The 27,573-nt window shown below is 41.2% G+C and overlaps 2 protein-coding genes across 2 annotated transcripts in view; one reads left to right on the forward strand and one right to left on the reverse strand.

The window, feature by feature from the left end:
* Positions 1-774: 774 nt before the first annotated feature.
* Positions 775-4,074, forward strand: SRP14 (signal recognition particle 14). The gene is made up of 5 exons (XM_068965643.1): positions 775-857; positions 1,006-1,078; positions 1,599-1,711; positions 2,880-2,912; positions 3,412-4,074. The coding sequence occupies exons 1-5, from the start codon at positions 834-836 to the stop codon at positions 3,499-3,501; spliced, it is 333 nt and encodes a 110-aa protein (XP_068821744.1). The 5' UTR covers positions 775-833; the 3' UTR covers positions 3,502-4,074.
* Positions 4,075-4,321: 247 nt separating this feature from the next.
* EIF2AK4 (eukaryotic translation initiation factor 2 alpha kinase 4) overlaps positions 4,322-27,573 on the reverse strand; it is a 101,831-nt gene continuing 78,579 nt past the window's right edge. The window contains exons 28-39 of the mRNA XM_068966743.1: positions 24,450-24,620; positions 23,890-24,024; positions 20,945-21,052; positions 20,246-20,374; positions 18,529-18,615; positions 12,607-12,719; positions 9,383-9,441; positions 8,398-8,495; positions 7,111-7,179; positions 6,402-6,446; positions 4,952-5,070; positions 4,322-4,469 (exon numbers count right to left, since the gene is read on the reverse strand). Coding sequence (XP_068822844.1) covers positions 4,412-4,469; positions 4,952-5,070; positions 6,402-6,446; positions 7,111-7,179; positions 8,398-8,495; positions 9,383-9,441; positions 12,607-12,719; positions 18,529-18,615; positions 20,246-20,374; positions 20,945-21,052; positions 23,890-24,024; positions 24,450-24,620 — 1,191 coding nt within the window. The 3' untranslated portion in view covers positions 4,322-4,411. The remainder of the gene's footprint in view (positions 4,470-4,951; positions 5,071-6,401; positions 6,447-7,110; positions 7,180-8,397; positions 8,496-9,382; positions 9,442-12,606; positions 12,720-18,528; positions 18,616-20,245; positions 20,375-20,944; positions 21,053-23,889; positions 24,025-24,449; positions 24,621-27,573) is intronic.

The raw sequence follows: 27,573 nt of genomic DNA on the forward strand, positions 1-27,573 counted from the left end.
GCTGGCATATTGAATGCAGCACTTTCACAGTGTCATCTTTCAGGATTCGAAATAGCTCAAGTGGAATTCCATCCCTCCACTAGCTTTGTTCGTAGTGAAGCTTCCTAAGGCCCACTTGACTTCACATTCCAGGATGTCTGGCTCTAGGTGAGTGATCACACCATCATGATTATCTGGGTCGTGAAGTGAAGAGCTAATATTGAGCAGGCTCTATGAGCTGTGCACTGTTTTGTTTAATATTAGCTCATTTATTCTTCAAAGCCACACTGTGAAGTGGATACTATTAGTATACGTTGAGGAAACTGAAGCACCGAACTGTTAGGTGACTTGCCCAACACACAGCTGAATGTACACAGCTATAAAGTGAAAGTTGCTCTGTAGTGTCCGACTCTTTACGACCCCATGGACTTGCCCATGGAATTAACTGAAGTGGGTAGCTTTTTCCTTCGCCATGGGATCTTCGCAACCCAGGAATCGAACCCAGGTCTCACGCATTGTAGGCGGATTCTCTACCAGCTGATCCACAACTACAGGTTTCCATCAAATCCTTCCGCGCTCTTACTCCCTTCCGCTGCGTGGATGAGGGGATTGCTTGTCTGTGAAATCAGACACACTCCAAAGGCCTTCGGGGTCGTCGCTCTCCCGGAACAGAAGGGGGAGTCCCTGAGCGCGGGCGCGAGGTGGGTGGGGCGGAGAAACGGTGGAAGCAGGGATTGGGTGAAAGAGACAAGAAACCTAATAGCGGAAGTCCCGCCCAGGCCGAGTGAAACTTCCGGCTCCAGAGGATTGGGGCTTGGGGCTTGTGCTGACGGAGCGGAGCCAGCAGCGCCGGGATGGTGCTGCTGGAGAGTGAACAGGTATAGCCAGAGATGGCCGGCTGAGGGACCGATGGTGTTTGGGGCTTAGCTCGGGACCTCTGTCTCTTTCTTCGGGAGGGACAGGGACTTGACGAGGCGGGAAGGGGGTTTGTGGTTGCCTAATGGGGCCGGGCTTGTTGTGTTCCAGTTCCTGACGGAGCTGACTAGGCTCTTCCAAAAGTGCCGGTTGTCGGGCAGCGTGTTCATCACCCTGAAGAAGTGTAAGCAGCTGTGGACGCGGCAAGGCCGGAAGCGGGCTGGGAGGCCGAGCGAGACCCTGGCCCGGGTGCCCAGTGACTGGGAGCCTCAGGCAGAATCTTTCTGCTGCGCATCCTCTGCTTCCCCTGCCTTCCTCCACTTTATCCTGGGCCCATTCAGAGATGAGGGGCCAGAGAGTATTAGGGATTGGGGCTGGTGCGGCCCCCAGCACTTAGCCACCTAAGTCAGTTCCGGTTCCAGTGGGCCCCAGTCATGTCAGGGCTGTCCTTGTCAAAGATTCCAGGCCGCGCCATGATTAGTGAGATTTAATGTGCTTTGATATTACAGTGTTCCCATCTTGGGAGTAGCAGGTAGGTTCCCAAGATGTGGCCAAGCCATCTGTGATAGCAGATAATGTGGTTAACAGAACTAGATCAGTGGAGGTGGATTAGGTATCCTCTTTGTATCCCTTCCCGACTTATTAACTTTTTGTCTACCTGTTAAGTCTGTGGCTGTGTTCAGCAGGATGTATTTTTCATGCAGATGATGGCCGAACTAAACCCATTCCAAGGAAGGGTTCTGTGGAGGGCTTTGAGCCCTCAGACAACAAATGTCTGTTAAGAGCTACTGATGGGAAAAAGAAGATCAGCACTGTGGTAAGTTGGACTCCTAATACTCCTGTTTTGGAATTTTAGACTTGAACTTAACTGAGGATGGGTTATATCTGTACCAGGTTTTGTGTTTTTTTTTTTTGTAAGTTACTAAATAAAGCCTAGTGTGTAGTTCCCCAGCTGTTAATAGAAAGCCCAAGAGGAAAATTAAAATGAAGGCGGTAGAAGTCAAACACTTGTTAGAAAAAAATATTAGCATATCGGTCCTTACTCAGAGTAGTACTGTAAGGAGCAGCTGGCATATTTGATTCCTTATTCCCTTACTGTGCTGGGGCTTCAGTGAACAGTTTCTTGGTACCAGATGCTTTTTACTTTTAAGCTGATTATTCCTTTATCGTTGTGGTTCAGGTACCAAACATGTATTATATCAGGCTTTGAATTTGAGCATGTAGCCTAGCATCCATGGGGTTGCAAAGAGTCAGACACTACTGAGCATATGGCACACTGAGTAAGAGTTCTAGCTTTCCCTTTCAAAGTGGAAGTTGATGGCAAAGCAAGAAGACTCCTTGGATCAAATGAATACTTCTTTATTCTACTGGGGCAGAACCAGGCTGCCCTCTAATCAGTATAGGATGTTCAGGAAAATGTGGGCTATAATTAGTTGTTTAATCTTCCATTACCAATTATCTTGAGAAGATTTTTACAGTAAAGCAAGCATTTATGTGGCTTAAAAAAAATAAACTTGGGTATCATGAAGTACGGAAAACTAAGGAATCTTCAGACATAAAATTTCTCTTGTGGTAGCTTGCAGTTTGCTTACATGGGCCTGAATTAATGGAAAGTAGGTTTAAAATAAGATGGGGAGGGTGTAATTTAAATGTATCTTGCACAAAAGGTTAAGTTCTTTGACATTGCTTAGACTCCTTAGAAAAAGTCAGTGCAATGTGTTCAAGAGATTTCAACAGAGGCGAGAAGCATAGCTTCTTAAGCAGCCCATGTTTCCCATCTTGGTACAATTCTCAAAGTGCAGAGCTACTTTACTTGTTCCTCAGGCAGAGGAAAGTGGAGTAGAAAAATAGCTTTCCCATTCCTGCAGTGGGGAAGAAATATTTTTAAAGGTTAGGATGTCTTCATGAGGCTTTTGAGTTTTACTGGGTGAGGCAGATGATTTTTTTGTGGTAACACGGGTGATCTTTTCCCCCTTATTTTCCAGGTGAGCTCCAAAGAAGTGAATAAGTTTCAGATGGTGAGTTTCTGGTGTTCTCTGTGTCCTATTTCTTGAAGCAAGAGTCAGCCTAATGTTTAACACTGGGTTGGGTTAAGACTGTGATTTAAGTTCACTGCTCTCCTGTGATACTGTGTTTTACCAGTAGTTTACAAGTAAAAGCTGCCAAGCTATGAATTTTACTTCAACACTGACATTGTCTTTTTAGCTAAATTTTGTTGTCTTAGGCTTCATATATGCTGTACTTACAGTACTATGTAAGTCGCCTGCAGTCTTCCATTTTTGCTTAAAAAAAAAAAGTAAAAAATGTGCAACTCAATAGTGGGTGTTGCAGAAGCTGCTATAACGTGAGGGTGTTTGCCTTACACCATATTCCTTAGGATACAGGTGTCCCATAGTATTCTATACTTTATCAGTTAGGCTTTCTGATTTTGGCAACCTTAAATCCATTACGGAAGTAGGGCAGGTGCTCCACCAATTTGCAACTCTTTGCACTAAGGTCACGCTCTGTGTCTTTTAGGCTTATTCAAACCTATTGCGAGCTAACATGGATGGGCTGAAGAAGAGGGACAAAAAGAGCAAGAGTAAGAAGAGCAAAGCAGCGCAGTGAAGGGCACCAGCTTTCCCGTTTTCACCAACTAACCACTGAATTGCTATTTTTCCTTTGGTTTTTATTTTTGGCCACAAAGCTGAGTTTCTGATTCCCTTATAATGACTGTTTTCATGTGAGATTAGGGTCATTTTTGGATGGAAGAAGGGCTGCAGTGTTTACAGGGTAGTTACACGAAGCCAGTTTATCTTAGATCTGGCTAGTGGTTTGTGTTGGACGGTTGTATATTCCTGGATAATAGTTTACAGACGCTGTAGCCATCTGTAAAGAGCAGTGTATTATTTAACCTGTATTTATCAGCACTGACCAACTTTTATTCTTTTTCCTACCCCATAAAAAGTTTCTGGCCATAGCTTCTCGTTCTGGAATGATGTGATTATGTATAGGCTTGAGGCCCTGTCTTTTGGTTTACTGGAACTGAAACCTGACAATTTTATTAAAAGTTGTGTTATTTCATGGGTTTCCCAGCTGGCTGTATAATTTTATCATCTTAGTTCCTTTAGCAAATCTGAATGAGTTTCATAGCCAAATAAGAGATTGCTTAACCAAACTAAGGATAAGCTTATTAGAGAATCATCAAGAATAAAGATTCCAAGTTAATGATGATATTTGATTTCTTTATGCCCTTTACTTTGGGTATATAGGGCTAAGAGAAGAACAAAGCTGTTTTCTTGTGTTCTAGCTCCATAAACCCTGTAGTGTTAATAGATTTGTAATTAAAAAGCAACAGATATATGAAAACATTTATTCAAAAGATAAATTTATAATATATTACACATGAAAAACCTACAAAGCTCAGCTTTGTAGGACAGCTTAGAATGTAAAGCTAATTTAAAATTATAATGAATGTACAATGTTTTGTAGTATAAGCTCCTGCCTGTTTGAACAGTGTAATCATAGTTCTTTAGGATTAAAATAAGATTCTGTAGTAGTCATCTCTGTAGCTGTACAGGAAGAGCACAGACACCCTGCAAGAGGAGGGAGAAGACGGGATCAGTATAATGGGTAAAGAACGGGGCTGATAATTTATTTTTAGAACACTTAACTGTAGGAGTTCTGTGTAATCAAAAACAAGATGGAAGGCTAGTCACTAAAAACATTTTAGTGTTTGAAAACATGAACAACTGGCATTCTGACAAGGGGACATAAAACATAGGAGTTACCTGGGTGATTAAAATGATAACTGGGATAGCTGCTACTGAGATCACCGTGTTGTTATTGATACGATCATGACTGTGATTCACAGTCCTGACATGTATTCACTGGTCACCAACTGCAGTTCTAACATAGCAATTTATTAGTCATCTAACCTCAACAAGACAATAACATATCTGTCACTCTAAAACCCCTTCTTGGGGAAAAACTCCTAAAAACAAACAACGCCCCCCACCCCTCCCCAGCTTGAGTTTTAACCTATATTGAAACCTGCAATGCCTAAGTGATAACTTACTTTTTTTCTACTTTGATGTTATAAATCTCATCACAGACTAATTTGAGGTATCTTTGCTTTGGCAGGCGTGACAGCAGCTGCTTCACAGTTGTGTTAAATGCCTGTTCATCAGCATCCCACTAGGAAAAAGTATAGATAAGACTTAACAGGTACTAAGGTTTATTAATTGACTTTTCCTGGGTCACTAATGAGGTGTCAGTGCCATCCCCCCTCTAAGTACACTGAAGAGATCAGTTACAGGGGGAAAGAACTAGTGGGGAGACTGCGAGGGTTCTTCTTTTGAAGAACTGAATTTCTTTATAAAACCAGCTTACTAGATCCTGCCTAAGAGTGCTGCAGCCCCAGTGTGTTAATGTGACTGCCAACTGTTATTTCTGCCAACTGTTGACTTTAGGTGAGATGGAGATGCCACCTCTGATGTGCACCTGTTTGAGTGGCTCATGAAGCAGTAAATTACCAGTATTGTGCTGTATGATTATTTACCAGACAGGAGAATACCAGTGGGGATAGAGGACAGGGGAGGGGGAAGTTAGCTTATAAGCTACAGGATATATTGTACAGTACAAGGAATATAATCAATATTTTGTATAAATGGAGAATAACCTTAAAATATAGCATGAAATGTCAGTTCTGGGGCAAAGTTCATTTTTCATCTAACTTAATCTGACTAAACACTCTGGATAGACAAAAGTATTCTTTGGTTAGATATGCTGCAAAAATCACATGTAGTTATTCTTACAGTTAAATATTCTTATAGCAAAGGTAAATATTAAATTTTTTAAAAAGTTCAGTTAGGCTATTTGATAATAAAGGTATGTACCTATTAAAAAAAAAAGCATATAAAAAAAGACCTACATTCAGTTTTTACAGAAAGACCTTCCATATAGTTTTAGTTTTGCAAATGAGCTTCCCTAGTTGGAATGAAGGTTTGTTTGAAGCAGCACAGATAGTGGGTGAGAATGTAGATTCCACTAGTCTGCCTAGGTTCAAATCCTGGCTCTGCAACTCCCTAGTTGGGTGACTTTGAGTGAGATGTTTAACCTCTCTGCTTCCATTCTCCATAAAATGTAAAATAAGCATCTGTAAAAAGGTAACGGTATGTATCCCTTGGGGTTGTTATGATTAAATGAGTTAACATTCCTAAAGTGCTTAGAACAAGGCCTGCTAGAGCTCGAGACACAGTAAAAACCCTAGGTGTTTGTTAAAAAACATCTCTGAAATGTAAAAAAAAAACAAAAAAACAAACCACTAGGAAAGTGTGATTCCCTCAAAATCTGATTTAGTAATTCATATCACATAAAATAAACAATGCTCCTAGATTCCTGGGACTGCTAGAAAAATGCCTCATATCATAAAAGAAAATAATGCCACTTTCAACTTTCTTTCGGCAAATCAACAGCAAACTTTGGAATTTTAAAGACTATAGTGCAGAAGAGTTCATCTTGCTTACCTCTAATGACAGAAACTGTAAGATTGTTTCTTTGGGTAGATCCACCTGTTGATACACAAAAATGTATCACGTCAGGGATCCTAAGCAGCACATACTGACTTGTGACTGTGGTGTCACTTTGGATGGAGTAGCATGAATGGGATGCTTCCGTGCTGCTTATTGAATTTGGCAGTGATGTGATCTCAGCACTTAGAACTAACACATCACACCACAAAGCTTTGGCAGCACTACCTGCAAAGGCCTGGAAAGTCAAAGAGTGAGTCGCTCAGTCATGTCTGACTCTTTGCGACCCCATGGACTGTACAGTCCATGGAATTCTCCAGACCAGAATACTGGAGTGGGTAGCCATTCCCTTCTCCAGGGGATCTTCCCAGCCCAAGGATCAAACCCAGGTCTCCCACATTGTGGGCGGATTCTTTACCAGCTGAGCCATGAGGGAACCCCAAGAATACTGGAGTGGGTAGCCTATCCCTTCCCCAGTGGATCTTCCCGACCCAGGAATCGAACATTGCAGACAAAGTCTTTACCAATGAACTATCAGGGAAGCCTGAAACATTTAGAAAAATGATTTTCATTTTCAGTCCCCCTACTCCCAATCTTTCAGAGGAAGAGATTAGGAGAAACAGGCCTGTATCCCAATTCTGTTGACAGCAAAAATTTGACAGTGTGAACAAAAGCCATCCTCAGGAAGTTAAAGAAAGTGACTTACGGCCAAAATTTCAATTTCGCTGCTTTTCTGATGTAAGTTAGCAAGGGAGGTCTGAAGTCGGGTTTGTACCTAACAAGAAGGAAAGTGTGTTAGAATTCAGAACCTGTCCAGTCAAGCCATCTTTCTTACCATTTCAGTTCTTATTCTAGGAAACAATCACAGGTGACAAACCAAAGCCTAAAAGGGATCCCAAATACTATATAAGGACTTGTTCTTCATCTGCCTCAGTAAGATGAGTGTCTAGTGTATTACGACCTCAGGGAAAATGAGATTTTATAGCCTACCTTGATCCTTTGTTTACTAATCCACTTATTTCTTTATAATTTTGAACTGACATGTAATAAAAGCTCAGTACTGTAAAACAGTGCATGCAGAAGCAGGGAGATTTTAGTATTAAGCTAAATTTAAGAAGGGGACAGTGACAGCATTGAGAACATGGAACTGAAATATGGTAGATATGAAAAGTGAGTTTCCACCCAACACTGAGAAATAGCCAGGAAAGCTAACAAAATGAGGTAATTTGATCTTTTGTGTTTCAGTCTAATTACATTCCTAAGTAATGGCTACCCTCTCACACCCTACTCTCAAATGAGGCCAGTGTCCTAACTCTGCTCATTAGCTTTTCTACGCTGTCCTTCCCTCTGTCCCTTCCGTTTGGAATGCCCTCATCTTACCTCTCTGCCTGCTGAAATCCTTCAGGGATCACCTCCACGAAGCCTTTCTTGATCATCCATACAAACACTGATCTTTCTCTCTCCTCCATGTCTGTAGCATACTCTTAACACTCATTCAGTATACTTAATTCAGCATCCTAGTACTGATTTTCTTCTATTCTCCAACTATATATATGCTTCTAAGGTTATAAAGTCTTGGAGGACTGTGGCCATGTCACGTGTTTTCCATTTTACCTGGCACTTAGCACAGAATCAGGCAAATAACATACCAAAAACATGTATGCAGTGAGGAACCTGCTACACGTCTTGGGGTAGATCTCCTCTGCTTTGTTATGTACAACAAAACCAAACAGGATCAGAAACTTTTTGTTTGGACACAGTATTTCTGACAACAGCTGCTTCTGGGTGCCTACAGTGTACACTGAGGCCTCTTTGGAGGACAAACAGGGCAGAATCTTGGCACCTGAGATGCTTTGTGTTGGTGAAATTTTCAGAAGTCACCAAGTTCAGGAGTTGGGAAGAAAAACATTTCCAGGAAACTGTCCCTTCGTTCCCTTTCTCGTTTTCTTCCTCTGCGGCTCATGTTAGAAAGCTGAGGACTCTGACCATGTACCTGGGTCTCATACCGCCTTCTGGTGCTGGCTGACAGCTTTTCGGGGGCGACCACACTCACAATGGGAACAACCGTTGCTCCATGGATTTCAAACAAGCCTGAAACAAGAGTTTAAGCAGTTATGGCCTTATCTGGTCCCACTTTCTATTACACACTGCAGAGCTGGCAGAGATGATTAGAATCCACTTGGGGGTGATTCTAGGGACTGGACCATGTCTAAGCCTTGTTTTCTGTCTCTGCAGCTGTCTGCACTTGACCAGAACCCCAGAACCCCACTTATCGCCTAGCAGTTCTGACACTTCTGTCAGGACCGCAGCCTTCCTCCTTCAGTGGGAGGTGACAAAGGCGCAGGGAGGCACAATGAGTCAAACCTCATGAACCTAAGGAAAGAAAGGCGAGCTTAACATTTCCCAACTGTAATTCTTTAAATTCCTCTAAGTATTTGAAGTCTGATGGTGGCAGAAAGCCTGCTAACAGAAATGAACCCAAAAGACTTAATTCTCTTAAATGTCAAGTAGTGTCTTCTCGTGGACTTCACTGGGACATTTCCTTTTCACTTGGGATGACAAATGTAGTAAAACTAAAGGTGTAACTATCACCACTGTTTCCTCTTGGCTTTCATGAAAACAAATCTACATAGTGTCTCCAGGGCATCTCAAAATACTTTGCTTCAATCTTCTATATGGGGAAAATTTATCCACATTTGATCTACATAATAAACTGAATCAAAGGAAGATTAAACCACTTGTAAAAATCAGACAGACATATCAGGACCAGAAGAGTCACCAAACTCCCAGTGGTTTTTATCATTTTCTAGAATGTAAGTTTCATAGGGATTAATTCTTTTTGGTATAACTAATTGTACATATGTTACTTTAAGAGGATATTACTGATGCAGTGAGTTAGCCACAGTTCTAAGTATTTAGAGCAAACGTACACACACACACAAGCATTATTATGTTTAAGTTACAATTAGTAATTATACCTGAAGCATTAGAAAATGATCCCTTCAGATTTTGTACTGTAAGATTATCGGAAGCTTCTCTAAAAACAAGCAAACAAAAACAATTAGAATAAACAGTCGCTAAGACAAAAGCAACACATAATTTATAGTGAGCTACACTTAGAGGCTTTCTATTAAATATACTGATTTAATAAATATTGGTCATTAGTGGAGGAAACAAAATTTGCACTTAATTATGTTTTTTATTAAGAGCAAATAAAAATTATAAAGGATGTCACTTCAAATTAACATTCTTAGAGACAACATTCTGATTTATTCAGCTGGGTTTGGAATACTGGCTCAACATAAGAAGCTAATTTCAATGAAATACAATGGGTGTTCTTTCTGCTCTCCTCACAATACAAGGAAACATTAGCAATGCCCCACCTTCATTATGGATGCAACCTTGGTGATCACCCACCAGAGAACATTTAGTAAATGAGATTCTTTCAGAAGCTGTGAATGGATGTTCTTTCAGACTGAATTAATTTATAGCCTTTGAGAGACATAATAGCACTCTATCTTGGGAAAACAGGGAAATAATCATTCACATGGAAGAAAGATTTTAAGCCCTTCCCTGCTAAAACTAAATCCATCTGGCCTGTTAAGTGTCTTAATAATGTTTGCCTGTACTATTACTAATAGTCGCTATTAATTAGCTGACTTTTTTGTTTTCTAAAGCTCTGCCTTTGATTTGGATTCTTAATTCTAATATCTAGAGACTTCAAGAACATGATGCACACGCACACCCCAATTCTAATATCTAGAGACTTCAAGAACATGATACACACACCCACACACCCACCCAATTCTAATATCTAGAGACTTCAAGAACATGATACACACACACACACCACCCCTCCCCCCAGACATACACACACACACACAAACCCCATACCCCGCCCCCTCCCCCTAGACACACACACACACACACACACTGCCCCTCCCCCCAGACACACACACACACCCCGCCCCTCCCCCCCCACACCGCCCCCTCCCCCCAGACCCTGACAGTGAATTTACTCAAGCTAGGTGGAGATGGGCGGGGCCGGGGCCAGGGAAGGCATGCAAGCAAGAACATTGATTTTATATAAGCCAGGATTTCTCAGCCTGACATGTGGGTCAGATAATTCTTTGTTGGGGTGCAGGTGGGGAGTCAGTTCTCTTCACTATAGGATGTTTAACAGCAGCCCTGGTGTTTACTGGGCTTCCCTGGTGGCTCAGTTGGTAAAGAATCCACCTGCAATGCAGGAGACTGGGTTCAGTCCCTGGGTTGGGAAGAGATCGCCTGGAGAAGAAAATGGCAACTCACTCCAATATTCTTGCCTGGCAAATCCCATGGACACAAGAGCCTGGCTACAGTCCATGGGGTCACACAAGTCAGATACGACCTAGTGACTAAACCACCACCACCCTGGTGTTTACTAGATAACAGTAGTAGACAACAACCAAAAATCTCTGCAAATATTGCCAAATGTCCCCTGAAGGGCAAAACTCCGGATTGAGAATTACTGATGTAAGTCAAAAAAAGTATTAAAATTTTTTTTTAAATTTATGGCTGTGTTAGATCTTAGTTGCAGCACGCAGGCTCCAGAGCACGTGGGCTCTGCAGTTGTAGCACGTGGACTTGGTTGCCCTGTGGCATGTAGGCTCTTAGTTCCCTGACCAGGGATTGAACCAGTGTCTGCTGCACTGCAAGGAGGATTCTCAACCACTGGACCACCAGCGAAGTCCCCCAGTAGAGTACTCTTTTTCTAAGCATAAATAAAAAACTTACAAAAATATAGAAAAGCAAGGGAAATGATCCTTTGTAACCCCACTAATCAAAAATAACTACAATGAAAAATGTGGTTCATCATTCCAGACATTTTTCTATGTATGAACTATATATTGTGGTTGCAACAAAAATGGGATCATATCTTATTTGTGGACATCTTTCCTTATAATAAACTCAGCTTTATTAGAAAAATAATTTTTAAAGGCTACACAGTATTTCATTATATTTACTGTAATTTGAGCAATCTTCTATCACTGAATTACTGTGATATTGTAAGTGAGGTTCCCAAAGTGTGGTTCAGAGACCCTGGAGGTCCCTGAGATCCTTTCACAGGTATTTGCAAGGTCAAAAGTATTTTCACAATAATCCTAACAGGTTAATTATCCTTTTATTGGTATCCTTTCATTAATGTGTAATGGAATTTTCCAGAGACTACATGATGTATATCATAAGAGACTGAATGCAGAAACAGACAATATAAAACAGTAATAATAAGAATAAAACAATGTAGTTTTTTCTACTTAGCATTAGAGATTATAAAAATTAAAGCAACAATATCTGTTAAACTGTAAAACAATGCTACCTTTCTTACTAACTTTATTTTGTTTTGGAAAATAGTTATTTCCATTAAAACTGTTATTTAGGTTTGCATGTAATGAGTTTATTATTGTTATTTTAGAATAAGTATTTTAAAAATGTTTACATTTTAGTTTCTAACACAGAAATATTGATCGATATAAACCACATAAATGAAGCTCTTAGGGGGTCCTCAAATAATTTTTAAGGGTATGAAGTGTTTCTGAGACCAAAATTTTTGAGAACTGCTGTTATAAACAATGTGTGTTGATAGACATCTCTGTACTATCCCTATGGAATAATTTTACTGTAAATTCCTGAAGTGGAATTGCTGGGTAATTTTTTTTTTTTTTTTTTTTAGTTTTAAGGCTTTTAACTTTGTTAAATTCCTATGCAGACAGTTGAACCAATTTGCATTGCTGTGATGAGTGAGAACTTTTCCCAGAACATTATTATTTTCCAGAATATTAGATCTTTCAAAACCAGTGACAAAACACTACTGCAGTTCACTGACCAAATGAGATAAATGGCAGCTAGACTGTGGTTCCTCAGGCTTTTCAAAATGATACAATAATCTTTGACGTGTTATGAAGGACAAATGCTGAGAGTAAGTTATGACTAGTTTTACACGGAGTTATATAATTAAACTACTGAGTTATTCAGAAGCTGTCCTATGGTTCATTAAAAGTTACCTTTACTATAGTTCATTACAAGTTACACTGGGGGGAAGAAAAAAGTTATTCTGACCTGTCTTTATCTCCCCAAAGGATCAAACTGACATTTAAAATAAATGTATGAAAATTTTACGTAGGCAGTTGCAGCTGGTTTTTTGGTCTTTCGTTTACTAAGTTACCTGGTAGTCCTCTCATCACTGACTTTAGTCCTCAGTTTCTGTACAACGTGGTCCACGAGATCAGACTCCAGCACACGTTTCTCTGTTTGCCTGTCCTTCTCAAAAGACTTAACCTTAAAAAGAATGAAACAGACCCATCATTTCTAAAGCCAGCAGGCTGAAGAGTACCATAGTAAGACTCTTCAGTCAACAGTTTAGGTTGGTGGCTCTCAACCAGGGGTGATTTTGCTCCCCACAGGGCATCTGGCAGCAACTAGAGGCCTCTGTGGTTGTGACAGCTGTGGGGGTGCTACTGACATCTGGTGGGTAGATGCTAGGGATGCAGCTCAACATCCTACAACGGACAGGACAACAGGCCCACAAAGAAGCATCTGGCCCAAAATGTCAAAATACGGCTGCTGAGAAACCCTGTCCAGATTCAAGCAGCTTATTATAGATGACAGAATTTTTTAAAGAAAAAAGGCCAAGACAAACCAGCTCCTATTTCATTTGATTCTTTCACATGTTTTCCTCCTTAAACATCCTCGGGTCAGTCACCAAGATTTCTACAACTCCTCCCCCTCCTTTCCAAACCCGAGTCCTGACATCCCACTTTTATGGCGCCCGTCTGTTCATCTTCACTCCCATGGCCAGTGCCCTGCCTTGGCTTGGGACAGTCTGATATTCTGCCCTCAGCCATCCCCAGCTTCAGGTATCCCTCACTCCTTTCCACGTTACATCTCCCTGCAGGTTAATGTTTCTTATATACTCTGATGTTCCCTACTGTCCAAAAACATCCACCGACTCCCCACTAGCTGCTAAATCAAGTTTGGATTCCCTAGTTGGGCATTTTGGCTCTCTATGATCCAGCTAGAACCATATTCTCCTGCTCAAGTGCCCCTCTGCACAATTCTGCTTCACTCCAAATGGACTATTTGGGGTAATTCTGGAATAGTTCTCTGCTGGCCTGCCTTTATCTTTGGGACCACCTACTGAAAGAACTGCCATTACTGTTGCTATTCCTTTGCTTAAAAAGCCTTTTTAGTATGCTGCCCATCCATGGGGGTCCAGCATTAACTGCACCTCCACTCTGAAGACTTCCCTGCTACCTCTGTAGTAATCTCTCAGGTTGAGGAATCCTCAAAGAATTTTCCTGTAGGACTCTCATGGCATTGAGCATCTTCTAGCTCATAATCATGCATGAATGTCTTCTGTTCCCCACCAGATTATAGGATCCTTGACAGCAGGACCTGTGGCTTATATGTCCCTGCATCCCTCATGGCCCTAAATTCAATCCCTTCCACACTGTGAATGCTTAATATGCACTTGCTGAATGGGTGAACATAGTGATGTCTTGCCCTTCAAATATAAAGATGCTGCTATTTTATATTTACAAATATACATGTATTTATATATATGCTGCCACTACCAGAGGCAGAAGAGTCAAAAGAGCTGGATGAGCGGGAACAATGTACTAAAGTGAACAAGGTCACATTTAACAGAGACAAATATGAGGTCCTGTCATCAAGCCCTCACTGCAGAAGACTGGTCAGATATGGTGACAACTGTGGGAAGGCCAGTGGGTTTCAGATGATGATGAATTCAGGAGGACCAAAAGAGCTACATGGTAGATAAAGTTAGTTTACTTATTTATAGGCTGTATTAGGAGAAATATGTTATCTGGATTGAGGGAGTTTACAGACCCTTCTTGTTTAGTCAGAATATGCTTAGAGCACTTGTCGAATTCTATTATCACATTTAAGGACAGACACTGACAAAGTTAAATGTGTCTAGAGGAGGTTAACTAGGAGGGTGAAGGATTTGGAAAATCACTTTATGAGGAATGGCTTAAGTAACTGGAATGTTTAAACCAGAAAAGAGGACACTTAAAGTGGTCCACTGTATGGCAGTGGTCTCCTAAAATTCATGTGAAGGTAGTTAAGAGAAAGAGGAGGAATTAGACTTGTTATTTTGACCATTCTAGAGGCAGAAATAGGACCAATGAATGTAAATTTGGGGAAGCAGATTTTGATTCAAGATTTTAAAATTTGCTGATCATTATAGCAGTGGGTTATGATGCTATAATTATCTAGCAGAGGCTAGTTGGTCATGTCTTGGTAATATTACAGGAGCAGTCACTGCTTTGGAAGAGGTGTGATCAGTAGGACTAGGGTCATTTATGATTTTGTGACTTATCAAGCAGGCTAGCAGTGGAGACTTACAAACATTCCCATGAAGAACTAACTACTGTAAGAACTCCCTTCCTGCCTTAAATGACTAGAAAACCAGACAAAATATATAAATACTGTTTTTCAGACACTGGACAACAAGTAGTGGAGGACTGTTATTCTGAGAGGAGGGGAATGAAGTGAGCCTTTGAGTGCCCCAGATAACTGTGCTGAGGAGGTCTGCAGACTGCAGTGCAGGGAGAAGGAACCTAAGGCCAGGAGTCTTGCTGAGCTGGGAAGACAGACTAGAGGTTAGGTAGGCCAGGATGCCTAGAAACTGTGGGGCAGAGGACTGAAGAGGAGAGTTACACCCAGAGAAAGAAAGATTTCTGAAGCTCTGCAGAGAAGTCCACTCACATCTTTGGCAGAGAACTGATCTGTGCGTGGGAGAGAGGGAACTATCCAAGGCTGTGGAAACAACCAGCAGAAATGAGCAGGCATAATAATTCCTGAAATCCACAGGGATGGGAATAGTTCTTGTTCTTACAGAGTGGAGAGACCTCGTAATACATGGAACCTAAGGCAGAATCCTCCAAAGGGCACTGCCTTAGGAGTGGGGCTAAATTAGATCTAGACTAAAGGCTGTCCTAACAAAACTTAAAGGCTGGAAAGGATGAAGCAAAAGTCAAGGATATTAACTACATCCCAGAACAAAGTCCAGCAGTATGTAAAGGAACATAAGGGTAATTACCTGGCTGTCTAGTGGTTAGGACTGGGAGCTTTCACTGCCGTGGCCCGGGGTTCAATCCCCATTCAGGAATTAAGATCCTGAAAGCTGTGCAGTGCAGCCAAAAAAACAAAAAAAAAAGCAGGGGGTGGGGGAGGGGACATAATAAAACACAGTACAGAAAAATGTAAACTTCATAATGTCTGATAACTACTCACAAGTTAACAGGCATAAAAAGAAGAAGGAAAATATGATTCATAACCAGGAGAAATTCAGACCAAAAATGTCAAGATGATGGAATTAAAAATGACTATTATAAAGAATGTAAAGGAAATAAGAACTATGATGAGGGAAGAAATGGAAGACATTTTTTAAAAACAACACAAGTGTAACTTACACAGATGAAAAAACTTCAATACCTGAAATAGGAAATGCACTGGACGGGATTAATAGCAGATAAGATATTGCAGAAAAGATCAGTGAATGATCCAGAATAAAGCACATACAGAGAGAAAAAGCAAACAAAACCCACAAAAGAACAGCCTCAGTGAGCTGTGCTGCTGCTGCTGCTGCTGCTGCTGCTAAGTCACTTCAGTTGTGTCCGACTCTGTGCAACCCCATAGATGGCAGCCCACCAGGCTCCCCCGTCCCTGGGATTCTCCAGGCAAGAACACTGGAGTGAGTTGCCATTTCCTTCTCCAATGCATGAAAGTGAAAAGTGAAAGTGAAGTCGCTCAGTTTTGTCTGACTCTTAGCGACCCCATGGACTGCAGCCGACCAGGCTCCTCCGTCCATGGGATTTTCCAGGCAAGAGTACTGGAGTGGGGTGACACTGCTTTCTCCAATGAGCTGAGGGACAATATCAAATGATTAACCTTCTGTAATCAGAGCCCCAGAAGGAAAAGGGACAGAAAAGTCTGAATAATTTCCAAATTTTATGGAAACTGTAAGTCTATAGTTCAAAGAAGCTCTGTGAATACCAACCATTAGAACATAAAGCATGACACCAAGGCACATCATATTCAAATTGCAGAAAACTAGTGACAGAAGAAAATCTTAAAAAGGTGTCAGAAGAGAAAAAGATAAATTACAGACAGATGATCAAAGCAGACTTTTAAACAGAAACTATCAGGTCAGAAGACAATAAAACACAATGTTCAAAGTGCAAAAGGAAAAACATGTATCATGAATCATATATCCAGCAAAAATATCTCTCAAAAACGAAGGTGAAGTGAAGACTTTCTCAGACTAGTAACAGTGGAGAGAATTCATCACTTGCAGACCTGCACTAATCAGAAATAATAAGAAATTCTTCAGGCAGAAGGAAAATAAAATCAGAATGCTATCTGGCTGAACACAAAGGAATAAACAGTTCCAGGAATGGTAAATATATGGGTAAATATAAAGGATGTGTGTGTGTGCTCAGTCGTGTCCGATTCTTTGCGACCCATGCACTGTAGCCTGCCAGGCTTCTTGGTCCATGGATTTTCCAGGCAAGAGTACTGAAGTGGGCTGCTATTTCCTCCTCTAGGGAATCTTCTTGACCCAGGGATTGAACCCACATCTCCTGCATTGTAGGTGAATTTTTTTACTGCTTAGCTGTAGAGGAAGCCCTATAAAGGACATTCCCTCTTTATTTCAAAAACCTCTGTAAAAGGTTATTGATTAATAAAAACCAAAATACAATGTATTATGAAGTTAGTAACATATTTAGAAAACAGATTGGCAGCAATAGCACAAAAGATGGTGGGGGAAATGCAAGTATTTGGTTGTAAGGTTCTTATACTACATGTGAAGGCATACAGTAGTTTTTGAAGGCAGAATTTTCAAGTTGTATACTACAAACCCTAGAGAAGTCATTAAAAAATACCACTAAAAATAAGAGTTATGGTCAGTAAACCAGTGATAGAGATAAAATGGAATAAAAACTATTTGATCTAAAAACAAAGCATGAAGAGGAAAAAAAAAAGGGAGAAAAAAGAACAGATGGAACAAACAAAACAAATAGTAAAATGGTAGATTTAAGCCCAACCATTTCAATAACTGCATAACATATAAATTATTTAACCATTTCAATAAAAGGCAAGGAATGTCAAAAAGTGGGTAAGAAAAGCAAACCTCAACTAGTGACTGTCTCTAAATCCAAATTTAGCAGAATGAAGAAAAAAAAGGAAATCAATAAAATAGAACACAAATGAACAAAAAATAGAGAAAAATAAATGACATAAAAAGCTGGTTTTCTGAAGACAAAATTGATAAACCTCTAGCTAGGGTGATCAGGAAAAAAAAAAAGGGGGGGGGATATAAATTACCATATCAGGAATGAAAGGGAATATCACTACAGATCCTACAGATAGTAAGAGGAATATTTGAATACTTAGGTGAAATGGAATATAAACTACCAAAACTCAAGGAGAAAGAGGCAATCTGATAGCCCTGTATCTAGGTCCCAGTGTTTTTACTGGTGAATTTTAGCAAATATTTAAGAATGAAATAATACCAATTCTACAACAACATTATCCAGAGGACAGAGGATCCAACTCATTTATGAAGCTGAAATCACTTTGCTATCAAAACCAGACAAAGACATTAAAAGGAAAAAACAAAGGGAAAATATATTGATTTTTCTCCCTTTAAAAACAGAAATAAAGGTTATGAGGTAATCTATTTATGAACTTTTTGGGTTAACTACAACATAGTAAAAATGGTTAGGAAGTTAACTAGAGATATGTCTGCCAGGAGATATTAGCTATAGTTATTATTTTTATCTCCTTAAAGGGAAGAAAAAAGTAGAGAAAAAACCTAGTCATAGCTTTTTAATTTTTTTTAAGTTCAAAGAAAAGTGTTCAGATTCAGATTCTCTCTTCCTTATTTCATACACTTTTTCCAAAAAACAGGCCTAGCAATTCAAAAGGAGAATGAAATAATGGGTTTCCACTCATGCCCAAGGCCAGGACAGGGCCTCAGTGGGAAGGTTGGGCATTCCATGGTTAATACAGTTTGGGAAATTTGATTGTTGAATTGTGAAAGATTTCCTCTGGTCTTTACCTTGACATGGCTTCCTTCTTTATCCGAGACAAGGGCCACATAGGTGATTTCATGATGTCTGCAGTACTCTTGTAATTCCTCTTGGGACTGAAACAAATAAACACCAAGCACTTGGAACAGCTTCAAGTAGTTAAGGAGAATGAAAACACTATGCTCAGTGTGTTCTCAAAGTGAATAACTAAACATGTTGATCTTATGGTTTATATAAATAAATATTAAGCAAGAAGAGTATAGAATTCAAAGGAGGAATAAGATTTCTTTTGTTTTCTGTGCTTTCACTATTGTTCTAAGGGGCCATATCACTCAGTGTGGTCAGGACATAGTAAGAGGTTTTCAAAAGCTTCACATCTTGATGATTGCTAAATATTAACACACATACACACACACACACACACACTCAGTGTGGTCAGGACATAGTAAGAGGTTTTCAAAAGCTTCACATCTTGATGGTTGCTAAATATTAACACACACACACACACACACACACACAGGGAAAAGGCCTTAGGGGAAAATAAAGGCAACAAAAGAAACAGTAGAAGGTGAAAAGCAGAACTGAAGCGTAAACCAAAGAAGTATCAGAGCAGAGAAGCCTGCAGGGGACACCCCTGTGCTGGGCTGAAATCACCATCACTGAGCTTATAATTTTACTTTAAGACAGAACACTTCTGTAACAATTTATGAAACAAGTAAGTGGAATTAGGATACTGTTCTGTTAAATGATTATAATTTATTGCTCAGCATACTTCTGACATGAATTTTTATATAACACACACAAAAATGGACAGCAGCAGCTGCTGGCAGGTAATGTGGAATAAACAGGTGGAAGGGTAGGGTTCTGTTCCCTAGGCGTCTCTTCATGCTCTGGGGCACCATGAGTGAGGGTGAATGTGTGTACAGCTTGGAGGACCACCTGGTAATGCAGCCCCTTTTGTGATCTGCTTGCAGAGAAGTCAGCCATCTGAAGGCCCCTGACTCTAAAGGGTAGGCCAGGTGCTCGGTGGTGCCATTCTTCTCATCTCCACCCCCAGAGCAGGAGTTAGGCCAGCTGTGAGAGGCCCGAGGAGACAAAAGCTAAAAACACTAGACACAGAATGCCTCTAGGAAGTGTGCTGGGCTGGATAATGGCCCTGCAAAGATGTCCACATCCTCACCCCCTGGGAGCCTGTGACTACAGTATCTTACATGGTAAAAGGGATTTTGCAGATTGATTAAAGATCTTGAGATGGGGAGATTATCCTGGGTTATCAGGATGGGCCCAGTATAATCACAATGGTCCTGGTAAAAAGGGACAGGAGGGTCAATTTGAGATAGAAGGACAGAAACGTAGTGCAGAGGAAAGAAGGTGCTACCCTACTGAGTCTGAAGATGGAGGAAAGGGCCACAAGCAGGCCTGTAGGAGGCTTCTAGGTGCTAGAAAAGGCAAGGAAGTGGATTCTCCTACTAAAGTCTTCAGAAGGAACCAGCCTTACCAGACACCATGATTTTAGCCCAGTGAAAGTGATTTCAGGCTTCTGAATTCCAGAAGTGTAAGATAACAAATAAGTGTTGTTTTAAACCATTTAGTTTGGTAACTTGTTACTCCAACAATCAGAAACTCCTACAGGAAGCAATTGAAATCATAGAGATAGTTTGGCAGAAACTAAAGCCATAGACGCTGATTTGCTGTTGAAGCCATGACTAGGCGCCCTCTACTCACAGGCGCCTTTTGTCTCCTTACCTGTGACCAGTCATACATGATTTCTGCTGTGATTCCAGCTGACCAGAGTTTCTGGGTTAGGTTGATGGCCCTGGACATGGACATCTGACCAACACTTACAACCAGGAGGTCACAAGAGCTTACTGTAACCTGGATCATAAACATTGATTACATTTAGAGGAGGGAGAGTCCAGGCATGTATGTGAGACCATGGAGGCAGCACTCATATGGAAACAGGCACCTTAAAATCACATACAGCAACATAAATGCACAAGTCTTTGCTTCAAAATGGCATGGTAAAAAAAAATGACACAGAAAATTTTTATATTAGTCTTTTAAGATAAAAGACTTGAAATTATTTCTAAATCATTAGGAAGATATTCTTTTTCTCTGGGAAAACTAATCTTGCCTGAAACATAGATGAAAAAACCATTTCTTTGTAGAATTATGACAAGAGGGCTTTGATATGAATCTGTTAACAAGTGTAATCTCTCACATTTATGTAGCATATTACAGATAAGGAGAGTCAGGCTACTGGACTAAGGTCCCCCAGCTAGAAAGCAGAGGCTAAGTATCGACACCAAGATTTAGGCTTGTCCCTCACAGCAAAGACAGTCGCCCTAAACCTCAGTCTATAGCTACTATATCTGGGGCTCCATGTGAATGACTACAAAAGGAGAGCCATCTCAGAGCATGCTGGAAAGCAGAGCTAGTACTCACAGGCTCTTCCATGTTGAGGACAGCAGTGGTTATCTTGTCTATGGCTATGCTGACCCCGATGGCAGCAGGAACTGGCCCCAGAGCCTGTGGTCCTCTAAACTGGGGAATCTGTGGAGAGACAGACGGCTCTGGTTATGAAATGGAGAAGAAAGTGTGATGATAGGAAAAGCGATGATTTGGGGGCATGCACTCTAATAGCAACTTATCAAAGGGTTCAACAAAATAAAGTGTGTCAGAGTGTGTGTGTGCGTGTGTGTGTGTAGCAAGAGAGAGAAGCAAGCAAACCTGCAAATTCAGGAGATGTTAATGAATGCTGCACCGAGCTCTGCACTGTTCAGTTTGGCAGCCACTAGCCACATGGGGCTTGAGTATGTGAAATGTCTAATCTGAACTGACGTTTGCTGTACATGTGAAACACACCGGTTGCAAAGACTCAGAATGGAAAAGAATATAAAATAGCTTCTTAATAATTTTTAGATATTTGATTACATGTTGAAATAGTATTTGGGTATACTGGGTTAAACAAATGTTAACTGTAAAGACTTAGAAAAAATGTAAAAAGCACCTTAATAATGAAAAAATTTTTGATTACATGCTTACATATTATTTTAGATATATTGGGTTAAATAAAATACATTATTAAAATTAATGCCACCTTTTTCTTTTTACTTACTTTATGTTACTAGATAATTTAAAGTTGGATACATAGGTTCTGGACCAAGATGGGTAGATACAGTTCTCCCTGTTCCTCTAAGTACAGCTAAAACCCCTGGACACTACACATAAAACAAACATTAGACGACTCTGAGAGTGGAGAGAAGATGGCAGGCTGACCAGGGACCATGGGGTCCGAGGAACCACATGTGGTGAGTTCCCTGGGTTTGGTTTTTGCCTCTTGTACCCAGGACTGAGTGCTGGAGAAACTGTCATCCCAGAAATGCCAAGGAGAACAAACAAAAAAGCCCCAAGGAAAATCTGATCTCTCTGGTCAAAAAAAATCAAGAAAGGGGCAACCCAGCAAGACAGAAAATCTGTAGACAATACTGGCCCTGGTTGGCCAAATGTCACAGAAGAAGCATAGACATTCCCACTCATGACTCAGTGGGGTCAAGACATTCCCCTTTATCCAGAGAGCCCCCACCAAGTCCCAGGAGGGTGGTATCTGAGAACACCAAGGGGAGCCGGGACTTTCCTATCTGTGGGAGTAATGCTTCCCCTCGTGGTGTCAGTGCAGACCAGGATCTCCAACTTCCACCCCACCCAAGTGGTACCAAGGTGCCCCTCCCCTCTTGGGTGGTGCCAGAGGACGCTGAATGGAAGCTGGAACTTTCACCACTTTCCAGCAGTAACAAGGCCGCCTGCCAACTCCCCCACCCGGATACAACTGAAAATCAGGCATCGTAACAAGAGCCAGGATCTCAAAGTGAATGAGAAAAGGCAAATCGACAGACACCAACAAAATGAAACAGATGTGAGAATTATCAGACAAGGATTTTAAAGCAACCAGCATAAAAATGCTACAATAGGAATCATAAATGGGCTTGAAACAAATAAAAAAAGCAAGGAAGTGGGAGACAAAAAACTCACTGGATGGGCCCAACAGCATAAATGGAGATAACAGGAAAAACAATCAGAAACTGAAGATAAAATCACTAAACAACAGAGAAAAGAGACTGTAAAGAAAGATATCCCAGAACCATAGGAGCATAACAAAAGATGTAACATTTGTGTTATCAGAGTTCTAGAAAGAGAGAAAAAGTAAAGCTGAAAAAATTGTGGAAAAAATAATGCCGCATACTATGCTGGATAGTGGTCAAAGTTCCAGCTTCCCATTCAGCCTCCTCCGGCACACCCCAGAGGGGAGGAGAGCCTTGTTACTGCTTGGGTGAGGGTGGAAGTCAGGGATCCTGGCCTCCACTGACTCTGCTGGTGGGAGGCGCACTACCCCGAGGCAGATATGGAAGTCCTGACTCCCCACTGAACCCTCTCTGAGGCCTGCTGGTGCTTGGTAGGAGGCTCATTAGCAAAAGACAAACCTATAGATTCAAGAAGCTGGGAAAAATCAAATAACAGGACAAATCCCAAGAAAGTCCTGCCAAGACACATAATTGAACTTCAAACTAAAAGCAAAAAAACAAAAAAAATCTTAAAAGCATTAAGAGTCATCTTTCCTATAAGGGAAAAATAATTCAAATAACCCAGATTTCTCATCAGAATCCAGAAATTTTGGGTAAATACAGTAAACTTTCTTCTTTTCTTGAGTTTTTCAGAGTTCAACACTGGAAGCAAAAAGCACAACACTGTTTGATGTGGACCTCAGTGTACACTAAGGAAATATTTAAGACAATCTCATATAGGGGATGAGTAAAGGACATAAAGGAGTTAAGGTTCCATTAATATCTTCCACTGTATCTCAACTGTGGTGGTAATTACAGGAATCTACACATGTGATAAAAATGGCCCAGAATTAGACACGTGCCGTATGTGGAGGTCCGTGTCCTGGGCTTGGTATTTTATTATGGTTATACCAGCTTTAACCATTGGAAGAAACGGGATAAAAAGTACACAAGACCTCTCTGTACTATCTCTGCAATATCCTGTAACCCTATTAGCTATTTACACCAAAGTTAAAAATAGTACAAATGCATTTCATAAGACATTTCTATTCCTAGTTGAAATATATATAGGTGTTCAGTAATACCAGTGATTCAATTTTTCTGTAGTTTCAAAACATTTCTTCCCTGGTGGTCCAGTGGCTAAGATTCAATGCTCCCAAGGCACAGGGTCCGAGTTTGATCCCTGGTTTGGGAACTAGATTCCATATACCACAACTAAGAGTTTGCATGCCACAGCGAAGATCAAAGCTCCCACGTATGGCAACTAAGACCCGGTGCAGCCAAATAAGTAAATATTAAAACAACAAGCTGAGGAAGAAGTGCCCTCACCAGCAGGTCATATCTACCACCAGCTGCAAGGATTTCAGATATAGCCCTTTGCCTCCGTCTGATGAATGCCACAAACTGGAAGATGATTCCGCTATGCTGCTGCACCTTGTAAACCAAGCCCAAATTGATCAGGACCTGTCAAGGAAAATGCCACACGGATGTGTCAAGGGCTTGAGATTTAAAGAGTGTGCAATGCTGAAGACCCCATTTTCTATCATGAACATCAGAACAATATATTTAGTATAAACAAAATATTCAGTACACAGTCTGTTAGACTACAGCCTACCAAGTAAGAGGAGCTCTGTTCTTTTCAAGAATAACCACCTCTCTTGAGGCTGACATAGTAAGAATTACCACACAATAGGAATTGTGATGCTCACAAAGAAATTCTGATATAAGCCAAAATTATTACTAGGTATATCAAATGTTCCAAAATGTGGAAAGCAGCGTCCTTCTGGAAAAATAAAACACTTAACTAGCATTAAAATAAAACCCATTTCCTCCTTGTGCTATTATTAATGCTACAAATTCGCGCTGCCAGAATCAAACAACCGCCAAACCTGTAACTTTATGCCAAGTTTCTTCAACAGTCCAACGACCTCCTCCAGATCTTTTAAGCCGTACTTCACCAACTGGGCAACACCTGTTTTCTGTTTTACTAATGAATTTATGGTTGGGGTTAGATCTTGCAGCTCTCCCTTCTGCTCAATAAATTTGTAGAGTCGACACAGCTGGAAAGCAAGGAGGCACAGTTAGCTTCCAAAATCCATGGCAAGAAAGACTCACTTTGCTGCATGTTTCCTATACACGGGGGAGTGGCAGAGCTCTTGCACCTCCAAAAGGGTAGATTTTGTGGTCAAGGCTCATTTTAGTCTTTTCCACAGTCCCCACTAAGGATCATTGTTTTCCAACAACTCTAAGGCACCTCGCAGAAGTGCTCTAGGTCCCTACTCACAGTTCATTTTCAGTCCCACACACAGCGAGTGCTGACCCCAGCAGAGCAGACCCTGACACTAGCAGAGCCTCCATTATATATATTTTCAGGCCAGTACTGTTCCTCTTTGCCTTCTTCATGCTCGTGAAATTCCATGACTATAGGCATGTCAATGAGGGACAGGAAGGCAAGGTCTGACTCGTTCTAACACTACACTGAATTAGGATGGGAATTCCCTGTCCTCCCTTGAACAATTCCTACTTGTAGGCTTGAGATGCAGTTTGGATACCACCTCCTACAGGCAGCCCGCATTGCCTTCTCTTCCGGCTCAGACCTTATCCTAGATCCCAGCTCTCCGCAGCAGCTGTCCTCATCGTCTTCGCCAGGAGGGGGCAGCAGCTAACAATGATCCATCTGTGGACCGGGCACAGGCCCTGGCCCAGCGCAGTTAAAGAGGAATTAACTATGATCATAAAACCAGAAAAAAAGACTCCAGGGGCTAACGTGGAAACTAACAGGCAAAACTATAGCTACTTTGAGACTATAGGCAGACAGAACCTGGTTCATCTATAAACAGGTACATGGAATTGAAGAGCTGAATGAAGACTTATGAATGAAACTTAAGGTAGTTCCATAATCATAAATCACTTATATTTTAAAAAAATCCCAAAGTGTTAATAATTTCTTTAGTATCTTAAAGATAACATTTAAAAATTTTATGTCTTTGATTTTATTTTTTTCTTAATAAGATTTTTTAAAAAATTATATTATCCCATTAATCAGAGAAGGAAATGGCAACCCTCTCCAGTGTTCTTGCCTGGAGAACCCCATGAACAGACGAGCCTGGCAGGTCCCAGTCCATGGGGTCGCAGGAGGCAGACATGACTCAGTGACTAAACCACCACCACCACCCCATTAATAAACTACCAGAAGCATCAGAATTTACACCCCCAGATTCTGGTACTCAACCTATCACCAAGTAACTCCATGTACCGTGGGATAAGTCACACATCTCTTTGGGCTTTAGGTGCCTCGTCTGTAAAATATGAAGACTGGGCCAGATATTTGAAACTTCCCTGCAGTATTTCTACTCCCTCTTCTAATACTCTTAGGGTTCCCTTTTAAAATAATGAGAGTACCAAATGCCTATGCATGCTAAGTCACTTCAGTTGTGTCTGACTTTTTGCGACGCTATAGCCCATCAGGCTCCTCTGTCCCTGAGAATTCTTTAGGCAGGAATACTGGAGTGGGTGACCATGCCGTCCTCCAGGGGATCTTCCTGACTTAGGGACTGAACCCAGGTCTCTTAGGTCTCCTGTGTTGGCAAGCGGGTTCTTTACCACTGAGCCACCTGGAAAGCCCACCAATGCCTATATTAGATACTAATTTTTCCATTCTGAACTAATCAAACACACAACTTTCAATTAACGCTTAATATCAAATGACTGGGCTTCCCAGGTGGTGCTAGCAGTGAAGAGTCTACCTGCTAATGAAGGGACATTAAGAGACACAGGTTCGATCCCTGGGTTGGGAAGATCCCCAGGAGGCGGGCACGGCAACCCACTCCAGTACTCTTGCCTGGAAGATCCCATGGACAGAGGAGCCTGGTGGGCTAGGGTCCATGGGCCTGCAGAGTCGGACACGACTGAAGCGGCTGAGCATACGTGCACATCACATGACTAATGGATAGAAATTCAGCAAAAAGCAAAGCAGCTGACATTTTAGCAACCAATGTGGCTATCTTGTGCAAGCGTGAAGTATTTTGAAATGTGATATTAGTTCAGAGAACCTTTTAGGCTTGAACCATTTTAAAGAGTCACTGAACTGGGCAGCTTCTTGGACAGATTCTTTGTGTTATTTATACATGGGACTATTTCTGCACATGGCTATGTGCTATGTACATATCTAGGGTATTGCATAAATACTGTCCTTTGTACTAGAAATATTATGCCATTGAGTCACTCTGTAGTTATTAATACCTCCTATAATAGTTAACATTTAAAATGCAATCTGGTCCAATTTCCAGAGTTCCTAGCGCTATGTATCTGGTTTACTTTCCCAACCTGCAAACTATTAATATTTGAGTGAGTTCTTTAAACTGTGACACCCTGTGAAAGTCGTGAGCTGAGGGTAGACACATACTGGATGGATCCCCTTATGGCTTTTAAAGGCCAATATGAAAGAAGTTGAAAGCAGTCCATGGACTCTTCCACTGACCTTTCTCTACATCCCTAGCCCTGTGCCTGACACATGGTAGGCGCCCTAGAATCTGAATAACTCTGCCTGGCCTGCACACCATCGTATTTTATTTTATCCCATAAGTGAAGTTCGGTTCCCAGGTGGCTCAGTGGTAAAGAATCTGCCTGCCAAGCAGGAGACATGGGTTCCATCCCTGGGTGGGGATGATCCCCTGGGGAAGGAAATGGCAACCCACTTCAGTATTCTTGCCTGGGAAATCCCATGGACAGAGGAGCCTGGCAGGACACAGCCCATGGGGTTGCAAGAGACTTAGTGGCTAAATGACAACAGGATTATGTAACTGAGTGTCAGACCAGGTCTAGAAGGGCTCTGGGAAAGTAAAAAAAAAAACAAAAAACCTTCTCTTAAATAAATATTCAGGAAAATGTAAGAAATCCCTGTTGTCTTTTGCTTTTCAGGGGCTCAGTTAAGTCAGAGTGACTGGCAAAGATCTGGGCCCAACCTCATGCTCGAAGAGAGAAATGACAAACCTATTTACCCTGTGAGATTTT

Source organism: Capricornis sumatraensis, chromosome 2, assembly GCF_032405125.1.
Source record: "Capricornis sumatraensis isolate serow.1 chromosome 2, serow.2, whole genome shotgun sequence".
NCBI classification, from domain to species: domain Eukaryota; kingdom Metazoa; phylum Chordata; class Mammalia; order Artiodactyla; family Bovidae; genus Capricornis; species Capricornis sumatraensis.

What these genes read in the sequence shown, in the direction of transcription:
- SRP14 (XM_068965643.1), top strand. Translation starts at nt 834, where the DNA reads ATGGTGCTGCTGGAGAGTGAACAG. An exon ending in AAAAGAAGATCAGCACTGTG is followed by an intron (nt 1,712 to 2,879) that starts GTAAGTTGGACT and finishes CTTATTTTCCAG; the next exon opens with GTGAGCTCCAAAGAAGTGAA. An exon ending in AAGTGAATAAGTTTCAGATG is followed by an intron (nt 2,913 to 3,411) that starts GTGAGTTTCTGG and finishes TGTGTCTTTTAG; the next exon opens with GCTTATTCAAACCTATTGCG.